The 13,362-nt window shown below is 40.1% G+C and overlaps 1 protein-coding gene across 1 annotated transcript in view; it reads right to left on the reverse strand.

Annotated features, from left to right (window-relative positions):
• Positions 1-323: 323 nt before the first annotated feature.
• ngfrb (nerve growth factor receptor b) overlaps positions 324-13,362 on the reverse strand; it is a 39,442-nt gene continuing 26,403 nt past the window's right edge. The window contains exons 4-6 of the mRNA XM_047032365.1: positions 10,768-10,993; positions 8,487-8,647; positions 324-3,731 (exon numbers count right to left, since the gene is read on the reverse strand). Of these exons, the coding sequence (XP_046888321.1) occupies positions 3,388-3,731; positions 8,487-8,647; positions 10,768-10,993 (731 nt within the window). The 3' untranslated portion in view covers positions 324-3,387. The remainder of the gene's footprint in view (positions 3,732-8,486; positions 8,648-10,767; positions 10,994-13,362) is intronic.

Below are 13,362 nucleotides of genomic sequence, written 5' to 3' on the forward strand. Positions count from 1 at the left end.
CAGTTTCCCCTCTTCCTTTAAACCATAGGGGAATAGTTTTGGTTGTTTGGCAAATATTAAACCTCTTACAGTTGTTTGTTGCTTATTCAATCGGCTTATTTGAAGGGCCTGTTGTCAAAACCCGATCAAGAAAAACATGACATGGAAAATATTACATTTTGATGAATGGCAACAAAAATTTCAACATGCTACAAAGAAAATTCCGTGATATTCTTTGACTGTAGATTCTTTGAATATACATTACTCCAGAAATTCCATGACTCATGAGAACCCTGTGGTTGTGTTGCAAAGAACCCCAGAGTGCACTGTGAATTTAAGGGCTTTATTTTGTTGTTTGGACAGCTTATCTAATAAGACATTTTTGAACTACACTTTTGTATGATACAGCATACATGTTAGTAAATATATAACATTACATATAACATTCAATATTTCGCAGTTTTGTACATTTTCCCCGATGGTTAAAGAGGTACTATGAAGTAAAACACAACAACTTGTGATGCTTCTCCACATTTCCTCTTGTCCCTGTCTTGCATGGATAATCCCTTCACTATTAAGATATGTTTTCCCTCTGAGCTACAATATACTTGCTTTGAAGTGCAACATGACATGTAAGTTAGGCATTAATTGATTATGCAAAATAATTATTGAACTTTACTCTGCAACAAAGGGAATTTTGTTTGAACAGATGAGCCTGTTTTCAGCTTCTTTCCTTGTCATAGTTTCCAAATGTAAAACTACAGTAATTGTTATGGCTTTATTACAGGGGAAAAGCATGGTTTGGCTTTACAGGGGAGTCGGTGCCTTCACCTATTACATAATTGTAGATCAGAAACTACTTAAAGGAAAAAGGAGGGTCTTCAAATGGCCACTCTGATTGGACAGAAAGATCTGGTCTGACAGAAATTTCATGAACAACTTAGACTTCAAAATTACCACATTCATTAGGATGAATTGCAAAACGATTAATCCTGACACAATAAAATAATTTGTTACCTGAAACAGAACAGGCACTTGTGATGCAAAATACAATATATACAGCTTTTAAACATTAGAGTGCTAGAACCTACCCGATTCGAAAAAAAGGGGGAAACTATTATTATTACAAATATACAAAAGCAGATTTATGATTAACCTTCATATAGTTAATTTTTGTTCAACAGGTAGTTCCAATCTCAATATCGGACCGGTGGACAGTATTCATGTTTGATTAACAGACAGACATTTGGGTGTGTGGGCTTGGTGGTTTCTTGAGTAGTTTTAACATCATGGGTTAAACCACAGCACAGTTACATTACAATTATTACTGTGCCACACATTCACTAGCTTTGGTTACTAAGGCTCATTTTGTGTTGCTATGAAAATGGCATTGCTAGCTAGTTTGCACCAGACAAAACAACCATTAGAATGCTGGCCCAGTTGCAGTTACTCATTTCAAGATAGAAAAGAATCCTCAAATATTTGTAATTGAAAATGATTTAAATACAATTTAGTTAAGCACATTTTAAATAGTAATTGAAAGAAGGACTGTGGGACTTTGTCCATAATCTTAGCATAATCTTTAACGATTTATTAAGTCATATAAAAAATATGAAGCCTTGCATATGCAGTATAGATTGGCTGTGTAGATTATTTACATGTGACTTCCTGCCATTTATGGTTTTAGTTTGCAAAGCATGGAATTCATCGGGTATTTGTTTCCAACAGTCTAATAAGTAGCCCTTTTCAAAGGTCAACAAGGAACCAAGATATTTTTAACATATTCTCTAACCTGCTTCCATTCCTATGGTAATGTATGAAGGATTGGTAGTTGCAAGATCACAACCTGAGTAAGGTTTTGAAACACCTGGGATAACTGTCCCAAACCAAGAATCCCCTTATCCCCATAACCATGTGCAATACTATTGACTAGCAGAGCACAATTCTATACATTTCACTTAAAAACAAACCACACAAGAAACCCTGAGAAATAAAACTAAAATTGAAACATATCTGGAGTTTTATGCCATATTCATAGAAATGGCATTGTGTTTAACTGTATGTTGGGTCTGTGCAGTGTTTGTATGTTTTTTACGTTGATTATGTTGTGTATATTCAGCATAACATCAACATAAACTACACTCTCTCCTATAACTTTGGCAGTGAGCATATCATCTTTAAATTGGGAAACCGAGCCCTCACTGTTGTGTGTTCTCATTGTGTCTGACCTGTTAGTGTGTACATGTACAGTACGTGTTTGTGTCTGACCTGTTTTGTGTGTACATGTACAGCACGTGTTTGTGTTTGTAAATGTGTATTGTTTCCATGTGTATTTCCTCAGTGTTAAAGACACAGTGAATTTGTGTGTTTGGGGCCTGTGATTGAATCTGGAGTCATACTGCATATTGAATTACAGCACAGAGCACCGTGTTGCAACTGTTGATCCATTAGAATCTTATTCAAGTGTTTTTAAAGGTTAGGAGGTTAGGTCAACAGACTAACTCCAAATCCAGAAAGTCAGATGGACAGCCTATTCAAATATACTGAGGTCAAATACTAAATATATGGATTAAATTGATGCAAAATACGAATTGTTGGCAATAAAAAAAATTGAGGGTTAATGTATGGTCATTGATTTCATGTTGATTAGTGGGTCATTATCTAGTTTGTAGCCAGTTTTTTATGTACATTGCTAATACTAGCGAAGCTCCTCTATGCTACAATATGTAAGTATGTTTGCAATGTCATGAATAATTCACTGCACAGACATATTTTAAGAGTTATGTAACACTATGCTTAGTGAAAGAGTAAGAAGAAAGTATACTAAGATGAAAACAAGGCTTCACAAGGTGCAAAGTGGTGGGTGGGGTTTGTGTGCATAGTGCCTTTTACCAAAGAGCTAAAGTCACAGCTTTGTCAGGCTCAGTCACAGCAAATACACCCATTCTTGTTGTTAGTTACTGTTATTCCCAGACTGATCCTATGATCTTCTTACATGTTTCATCAAAATGTGCTAGTCAGTTGTCGTGTGTCCTTCCTCCATGACCTCTTGTAGTTGGCAGTGCTGATAGATCCCCCCCACATATTACAATGCAAGCTTGACCTTACCTCAATGTTAAGACACTGATGGGAAAACAAAGAGAGGAAATATAATTTGTGGTACAGATGTGTCTTGTTGATCCTTCAGTTAATGGAGTGCTGCAAAAAGGTTTCAGTGATTTGAGAACTTTATAATAAATAAATTATTTACAAATCCAGTTGCAATCGCACAGGGAATCTGATGCAATGTTTCATGTTGCATTCAGGAAAAATTACTTTGAATGTTGGCATGGCTATAATCTTTCAGTGAGATTATCTCAACATTGGTGTTACAGGTGAAACTGTGGGTGTACTGTGGGAGTGGCCCTGTCACACTGCCGATGTGGCAGTAGGCTTGGTGCCACTGGGGCTGAGGATCAAGCTCTGAGTAATGTCATCCCGGTTGATCTTGTGAAGAGCTGTGCAGAGTTTGTCCATGCTGGCACAATCCTGGCTCGCCCAATCAGAAAGCAGTGCACGGACAGGATTTTCCTCCTGGAGAAAGTCAGCGATACGTTCTTTCTTGTAACCCAGAAGACCTGCTAGGTTGCACCAATCACTATCCTCTGAGTGATCCAACCCCACCCCTTCAGAGTCCTTGTACAAGAGCTTCTCCATCTCCTCTTGTGTGTAGAGGGGAAGCAGCAGGCAAGGTTCTTCATCGACAGAGACCACTGCAGGGAAAGAAACACACTGGATTACTACTAACCAGTAAAGGCTTCCTACAGTTTGTTGAAGGGTTGAAATTACAAAATTCAAGTTTCAGGTTTATTGCCATTAATAACAAGTACAGGTACATTGGAATTATTTGGTCTTTGTAGCAGCATTTTCAAAGAGACATAGATTTCAACAACATAAGAGTGATTGTCTGTTTGTAAACATGTGATCGTACTTCATTTGGTACTCAAATGGTTAAGGAGTAGAAGGCAAGGCTGCAAACAAATAAAGTCTTAATTCAAAGAGAGAGAGAGAGAGAGAGAGGATAAGTGTGGGGATGTCTGACACGTAATAAAACTTCAACATACAGTGATAAAAGTGTATTGTTACATTACTGGCCCCAGCCAATACTGTAATAGCCAGCCAATAATGTAGTAGTTATTACATTATTGGCTGCTACAGTTCTGCGCCACCTTGACAAACCCTAGCAGCCTATTTCACCTGTAATAAATAATCAAATACATTATGTATAAATCCTAATCCTACATAAGGTATTATTCTTATGAATAATGTATGGATTAAAACAAGTGCAAATTCGCATTAGTTGTGACCATGTGCCGCCACAAGGTGGGGACATTTTTATGGGACGGAGCGAGTCATGGAGCTGCTGGTCACAGCTAAAGAGAGTAATCTCTCTTATAATGCCAGGAATATCTGGGTGTGTGTTCATCTGTGTGAATGGGATTTTAGGTCAGCGGGTTTCTAACGATTATCTCAATAACCGGGCACTTTGCAAAGTTCATATTTTGCAAGTGTCCTTTTTATAATCCAACAGAGCAGGGACGTGCACAGGAATTTTGAAGGGCAGTTGCTCTGGCCTGAAAAAAGGGCACCCCCCCCACCCCCCGCAAAAAAAGAAAAAAAAGAGCCTGCCTACAAATGATAATAATTCATATAATGCATTACTTCCATCATTTATTCTTATTGTTAAATCAAAATGTTATAAACTAACCATCAGCAGACATGCAGCTTAGTTTTCCTAGCAAAAAATGTACATGTGAAAACGGGATGGTTGTCTGGTAGGCAAGCTAGCCGTCTGATTATTTAGGCTAAACAAGGGCAAACTGAGCCTGGATTTATGAAGATTTTAATATATTTCATAAAACTTGATGATGATTGTTCATTTGTTATACATTTCTACAACTTAATACTCACCTTTTCTGACAACGTCAAAGCAATTTTTTATCGACGGAGAATAAAACAACCGTGACCGTCTCTTAAGTGCAAGAAAATGCAGGTTCAGGTGGCGGTTGCGTGCAGTACCGCAGAGTAAACAGAGTAGGGGGCATACCCCCCCCCCTTATGACTTACACTGTAGTTGCCCATAGGCTACTTTATGAAACGTTTCGGGTGGCGATTTTTTAAATCTAGGTCTACATGAAATTCTGCAGCTGTTTATATTCACTATTATTTATTTATTTTTCCTCGGACGGGCACTTTGACTCAAGGAGGGCAAACAGGCAGTTGCCCGGGCAACCTTAGCCATAGCGTGTGCACGTCCCTGCAACAGAGTGCAGTGCCGCTAGTGATGTTTTTTGGATAAGCATTTTGACGTAAAAATTAATTAAAATTTGCTGCCAATTTTGCTTGCTTTGTTCTCAACTCTCAGGCATGTTGACTTGACTGAGCTGCACTAAGATAGCTCTCGCAAGCCGAAACAATATGGATATAGCAGGCCAAAAACAGGCCAATAACCATATTATTTGTCAGTGTGATGCAGAAAATCCAAGACCATTTTACTGATGAAATACCGGCTAGCTTACTAAGAAAAATACTTTATCTAAAGTGGATGGTTTAATTTAGTAGGTATAGCTGGAAAGTTATTAACTACAATTAGTTCATAGTGAGGTTTTAAAGGGTTTCCTTTATGAGAATGCAATACAGAAAATGCAAGACTACTTTACAGCATTGCATAGCACAAAGGAAACAATACAAACGTTAATATAAACATAGCAAACACCCCTTAGGCTACATCATCATTTGCATGAATGAACCAGAGCATTGTAAATTTGTTTAAAATAATTAAAAATTGCTTTTATGACATGCAAGTGACTAGAATAGATGATGGGGAGGTTGAACAAGTACTTCAGAAATAACAGAGAATTTCAATTGTGATCTGAGAAATATAGGTACCAAAGCCACTGAGAAGATCTGTCATCACCAACTGCATCACGGGCACTGCACTGTCTATTTATAATTCCAGAATTCGGTGTGTCACTGACATCATCGCGGGCACTGTGCTCTATCTATAATTCCAGGAATCACCTGGAACACCCCCCCCCCCATCAACTGCTGAAGAATACTCCATCAACTGAAGTGAGACAGGTAGGATCCTTTGAGACACTTTCCACTTCCCACCGTGCAACATCCTGCCCTCCGGATCCCTTACCCTCTACCCTTCACAAGTCTTTCTCTGATGAAATCCAACCTTCTCTTTCCTCAGATGTCACCACAAGACCTCCTCAACATCTGGCATTGTCCCCTCAGACTTCATGATGGATCAAGCCACACCCTTGCTAAAGAAGTTGACCCTGAACCCATCCCATGTCAACAACTTGCAGCCAGTATCTCTCATATTATTATTTTCAAAACCTCAGGATCACCATCCAGAATGCACTCTGGACCCTGACCCTTGCCAACAGGACAAGCCCCACATATACTTACTTACAGTACCAGTCAAAAGTTTGGACACATTTTCCCATTCCATGTGTCCAAACTTTTGACTGGTTCTGTATATCAGATTATATCATCTGGATTAATTCCTTTATGCAATGTTATAGCATTTCTATTGCAATATTCCAGATCAAGCCTACCACTATCAAATCGTGAAAATGAAAAACAAAATCGTTGTTTGTGTGCGCTGGAATAGAATGTTATTCTTTCCCATGTAAAGGTAATATAATTATTCCAACACTGGTCCTGAAAACTGACAATGAATGATATCCTACTACGTTTTGACCAAAAATACTGTTAATGTCCCTACTGATGACCTTGGTAGGCTATGGTGACAGAAGAACCATGCGTCTCTACTGATCACCTTGGTAGGCTATGGTGACAGAAGATCCATGCCTCTCTACTGATCACCTTGGTAGGCTATGGTGACAGAAGATCCATGCGTCTCTACAGATCACCTTGGTAGGCTATGGTGATAGAAGATCCATGCGTCTCTACAGATCACCTTGGTAGGCTATGGCGATATCAGAATCAGAATCAGAAAGGGATTTATTCGCCATGAAAGTTTGCACAGACAAGGAATTTGCTTTGGCAGGAAGGTGCATACAATAAACATATAGGAATCTTACATTTAGATATATGGTCTAACTGTACTAAGGATACATTTAGACCATATATCTAAATTGAAGGTTCCTACGTATATGTAGAAGATCCATGCGTCTCTACAGATCACCTTGGTAGGCTATGGTGAGAGGAACCACGTGTCTTTACTCAAATCTGCAGTCAGGTTATGCACACCCTAGGCTAAATACTTTTTGAGACAGCACACATTCTAAAAACAGGCCAAACAAGACTGAATCGCCAGGGGCACATGCCACTAGTGAACACACTTTAGCACTTTACATTTGTAATTAGCACGCAGAGAATTCCCAATATATTGCATTTCAAGTTTAAGGTAACATTTTCATATAGGCTATTAACGTTGAAGTATGATTTAGGAGGAATGGTGGCACAGTGGTTTATAATGTCACCTCATAGCAAAAAGATTTGGGTTTGATTCCCACTTGAGTCTTATCGGTGCTCAGGTATGTTATCTTCTGTGTGGTGTTTGCTTGTTCTCCCTGTGCTCACATGAGTTTGTCAGCAAGGCACTCCAACAAAAACATGCAGGACAGGCCAGGACATGGGTTAGTACCTGGACCTGGCCCCTGGGCACTGCTGATATGGCTGCCCAAGAAGGAAGGACAGCAGGATAGGTAAAAGCAGAGGACATATGCTTTGATGCACTTGTGTGTGTGTGCGTGGGTCTACCTGTGTGTGTGTGTTTCTACCTGTGTGTGTGTGGGGGTCTACCTGTGTGTGTGTGTGTTTGTTTGTGGGTCTACCTGTGTGTGTGCGTGTGTTTCTACCTGTGTGTGTGTGTGTGGGTCTACCTGTGTGTGTGTGTGTTTCTACCTGTGTGTGTGTGCGTGGGTCTACCTGTGTGTGTGTTTCTACCTGTGTGTGTGTGTGTTTCTACCTGTGTGTGTGTGGGTGTACCTGTGTGTGTGTTTCTACCTGTGTGTGTTTGTGTGCGTGGGTTTACATGTGTGTGTGTGTTAATACCTGTGTGTGTGTGTGGGTCTACCTGTGTGTGTGTGTGTGTTTCTACCTGTGTGTGTGTGTGTGGGTCTACCTGTGTGTGTGTGTGTGTTTCTACCTGTGTGTGTGTGTGTGGGTCTACCTGTGTGTGTGTGTGTGTGTTTCTACCTGTGTGTGTGTGTGTTTCTACCTGTGTGTGTTTCTACCTGTGTGTGTGTTTCTACCTGTGTGTGTGTGTTTGTGCATGGGTTTACCTGTGTGTGTGTGTTTGTGCATGGGTCTACCTGTGTGTGTGTTTGTGTGTGCATGTTTCTACCTGTGTGTGTGTGTGTGTGTGTGCATGTTTCTACCTGTGTGTGTGTGCATGTTTCTACCTGTGTGTGTGTGCATGTTTCTACCTGTGTGTGTGTGTGTGTGTGTGTGCATGTTTCTACCTGTGTGTGTGTGCATGTTTCTACCTGTGTGTGTGTGGCTCGGGCCTTGTTGGTCCTGCAGGCTCTGACTGTCCACAGAGATGCCACTGTCACTGTGCAGTTTCTCTCCTTCCGCTGATGGGCTCTGAGTTTCATTAGCTGTGCAGTTGTTTGCGCCCTGCTTGTTCTGCTTACAGCTGTTCCACCTACAAAAGAACACATTTTGTTAAATCAATTCAGATACTATTTGGAGCTGAAGCATCAATATTAAGTCAGTCTGTTTGCAATTTCTTGTCAAACATACTGTAGTAAAAGGTGGAGAAATCTTGAAACAAGGAAGCAGATTGTGGGTAACAAAAAGTAAAAGTGTGTGGCAAGCAAACAATGAATCCCAAATTTGGAACTACAGATGTTCTTTGGACCGGTCTTTCAATGTTATGTTGTGGTTGGTAAATAAACAATGACTACCAAAATGGTGATCTTCCATGATTGCATCTGCCATGGTTCTCTATTGTGCTACTGCTCTCGTTTTCACAACCTCACCTTGCACTTGGGTTGAGGGTCTCCAGTACACTTTTAATGTGTCTAAAACAATTTTGGGATTATTATTTTAAAATATTAACAAGTTTGATATATATATTTTTTTTTATTACAGTTTTTTTTGGAATGTAATTGATTTATTAATTAAGCCTTCATTGCTGACAGGTGACATACCAGGGTCCAGTACACCAACACATAACTAACGCTCTTAAAATCAACCAAACTTGGATTGAAATGTCTGTGTTCCCATCAGCACATCAAAGTTCACCTCAGCCATGCCACAGCCAACCAACAGAGGGCTGTACAACAGTACTTTCTTGTGCTGGTGAGGTGGCTTGTTATTTGTATATTTGGCTTGAATTTTTTTTTTTCATGCAAATCAAACAGTTTATCAACTTGTTTTGGTTCTTAACTAATTCCATTCTACACAAAAACAATTGTTTTGCATTTTTATTGTTTATTTTTTACAAATGTTATCTAATTTATGCTAGGTTTGAAGACTGCTTTATGAGAGAAACTATGACTCACTCCATTAGGAGATGGACTCTAATTAGTCCTATGAATGAACAGAAGTAACACATCTCTCCCGAATACTGCAGGTGCTAGGATGAATAACTGATGAAGGTGTCTGCATTGTGTATCACCTTGAAAATAATGACAATTTCTAAATGACAAAATCTTGAAATATAGTATTCTCCCTGAATCCTTATTATCATTGATGAACAGGTGGGTGACAAATGAAGGGAAAAAACAAGTGTTTCAGTAAGGTTATAGGCCGTCTGACCTTCATCTAATCAGAGCATCCGGACCATGTATCCGTAATTTTATTGATAAATATGTTACAATAATTGGCACCCTTGTTTTAGATCTTTGTGCATCTGAGCGTTGTCTCAAAATGTTTTATGAGATTCAAGAACACATACAAAAATGTTGGAGACAATTCCACCGCACACAAACATTCCAGTGTCCTTGGGCTTGTGTCTTCCCCAGATCACTCCACAGGTTTTCTAAACAGCTGTGATTGCCATAGCTAAAGCCTGTTTCTTTGGTCAGTAATACCTTTTAATTTAGATTTTATAGACGCTTTGAATCATAATCTTGCTGACCGATCCAAAAATGACCCAGCCTCCTGGTAGAGGTTTTGACCTACAACCTCCAGGTACTTGATGGTGGTCCAGGGCCTTTTCAAGTAAACCAGTCCCACAACATGACAGATCCACCGCCATACTACCCACTGGGGATTAGGTTACTTCCTCTGTGACCAAACTGTAGCTCGTTATACACCAGATCCGCCTCTGGTGTTGCCTTCTATCTTCTATCAACAATGAGAAGAGGATACAATGACATAAAGCATCCTCCTTCCAACATGAAACATGTTTCATCACAGCATATTTTACAATACTTAATTGTTGTCCTAATAGTGGGGGCGTCCTATAGCTATCTTCTTATAGCAATTTCTTGGTTTGTAAATGTCACAAAGAAAAAGGTGAAGGTGCTTTATTGACTTACGTATCAATAATTATTGACTTGACGTACTCTTTAAACTTTTAGTGCAAAATTTGAGCTCCATGGATTTTTAAGTTCATGCTAGTAGATTAATCGGATGTCTTTATAATGATCATATTTAACCGTATTTGAATGTCTTCTTTTAGGGATGAAAAATAATGCCTATAAAAAGTTCAGTAGTTAATCAACATGTTGATTGCGTGAATCATTTGTTTTGCTGTTGGACAGAAAGTTACATTACACTTGCACTTGTCTGTTAGTGTCCCCTCACCTTCCTCACCTCTTAAAAATAATGAAGGCCAAAAGGCCAACAACAACGGCTGCCAGGATGGAGCAGTAGATAGGAATGAGGTGCTCGTTCAGACCCTGGTAGATGAGCTTGGGTAAATCCTCACTGGTGGTGGGGCTCTCCGTGGTGTCTGGCAGGAGACCCTCATCTGTGAAGGGGGGCATCGAGGACCCCGGAGAGAGAGAGGGCGAGATGGAGGACAAGCGAGGGTTTAGATCTGCAAGAGCAAGAGAGAAAAGAAAAGAAAGGTGTCCTGTTACTGTGTCCTGTTATGAAGAGTTGAGACAGTCATTCCATTTTAGATCAAATGATCCATGCATTTATAATTAGCTTATGATATAAAATTCCCCACAGTCTAAACATTGAAAAAGTTATTTAAATTTGAGTTTGTTACGATTGTTGACAATTCAGAAGATGCAATGGGTTGTCAACAGGGTTCAACCATACAGCTTGATGCTTCAATCTGGCGACAGCTCCCTCCCTCACTCGAGGCAGATGGAAGAGCATACTGTTCAGTCTTTGATACCCTTCCCAGTGGGAGATCTTGGGGCTTTGAGATATGTTGGTATAGATCCACAAGGATCTGAGAGGCTGCAATGTGTCAGTTCAGGGTCATAAGCCCTAGGCCTAAAAGAACAGAATGTTAAACCACCCCTCCCTAAGCCCTACTCTGCGTGCTTCACTTCTACTACTGCGTCATCATTCAACTCTCTCTTCCACAAACACTTACTCCCTCTTCCCATCTACATAACTCCTACATTTCCTACTCCCCCGGGGAGTCATTTACAGAGTAAGAGCTCGGCATGCATCCACTCTCACCCACTTTACCTCACAATTAATGCACATCAGACATTCTACTTTGTGCAAATGTAGAAACTCAAGTCTGTCATTTACTTACAGTTACTGACAATCTTCTTTGAAATGGGGCCAACATGTTATTACTGAAAAACACACTGCTTATGCATGTAAACATTTTGCCAGAACCTTATTAATTAATGCATTTCTAGAAGCTATTGGACAGTCACCTCCCTTTCTCTTTCTCTCTACCACTCCTCACACTCTCCCTTCCCTCCTTCATTAATTTATGTTATTGCTTCCAGTAAAACAAATCAGGTTTTACTTTTTTACTTGAGCCATATGCACATCCATACCTACTGTAATGCAAATGCAAGATAAGCTGTCTGAACCCTCAGGGGACATGTACTGGGGAAAGCCCACCACCTGACTTCTAAACATTCAGGTACAAGTCATCTAGACTTAGTCCATGTAGGAGCACCTGTAGACTTGGTGTGCTCGCATTTGAAGCCTTAGTCATCCAGTCCCTGTGTGCTCTGCTGAACAACAGAGGGTCCTCTTTCATGTGAGTTTCTGTGTCCTCGTTTTCAGAGCGCAATACAGGAGGCAACCAGACAGAAGGGTGTCTCATCAAGTACCCTGGCTGGTGTGTCTTACAGGTTTTGACAATGTACCTATCAGTATGGTTAGGCTCTGCATCCTTTCAGTCAAAAAGGGTTGTAATTCCTCCTATTACAAGAGTAGCTTTACCTCTCTCAAGTCTAACTCACTCAAATCATTGTACATTACAGCGGTGCAGTCTATTCACAAATTGTTTGCAAAACCTGATAAACTGATTGAGGTGTGATTGATGACACCATTTTCATACAACACTACTTAACAAAGGGCTTGGTTTGTCCGATAGCTTTACATTATACTTTGTGTGGTGCTATTCTATCTGATGTGTCCTGTTAGTAGTTTGTCCAACTTCTATCCTGGCCTTTCATCCGTCTCCTTTTTGTGGTATTTGCCAAAGTAAAGTGTCTCTGTGTCTCCGGACCACACAGCAGAGCACTGCTTAGATGCAAGTGACTGGCCCCATGTCTTTCAACCACTCAGTTGCAAATATAGTCTTCTGTTAGCCTAGCAGCCTAGCATTAGTTTTTCCACATGTAATGCTACCATATTCTCCCATTCCTCTATGTGGCATTTCCTTCTGTCTTTTGACCCCTCCCTATTTCTCTCCAGCGCATCACCCCCCCACCCCTCCCCACATCCACACACACACACAACCCCCACCCCATTAGAAAGGATACCAGACACCATACAATGACATAGCCCTCCTTTGTGAGACACAGATGCTCCTCCTGTCTCAACCCTCTCTAACTCTTGGAACAATCAACCAAGCTCAGCTCCTCTCCACATGAGAGAATTCACTACTATTGGTTTGTACTGCCTCTAAGATCCTCCTTACTGTACCCTTAACTGGAGGATCTTTCGATCCATGTGATTGGATCTTTCCATTATTATGACTCATTTAGACATTTCAACACAGCACCTTTTGTATATTGTACATTCATGGCACAAAAAGTATTTGTTGATTTGACTACAGTTATATTCCATTACGCAGGTGTAATCATTTGTGTCACTGAATGCATGGAAAAGCTGATGTTTTCTTGATTATAGGCTTTCAATTCAGCTTGGAGAGCCACCTCAAAAACACTAATAAGCTCAAATCTGGAAAATGACCAAGGAAGTAGAAAATGGAGACAGCTATAGTGGCTGACCCAACTCTTTTCTCACTATGGCCCA

Source organism: Hypomesus transpacificus, chromosome 13, assembly GCF_021917145.1.
Source record: "Hypomesus transpacificus isolate Combined female chromosome 13, fHypTra1, whole genome shotgun sequence".
Taxonomy (NCBI): domain Eukaryota; kingdom Metazoa; phylum Chordata; class Actinopteri; order Osmeriformes; family Osmeridae; genus Hypomesus; species Hypomesus transpacificus.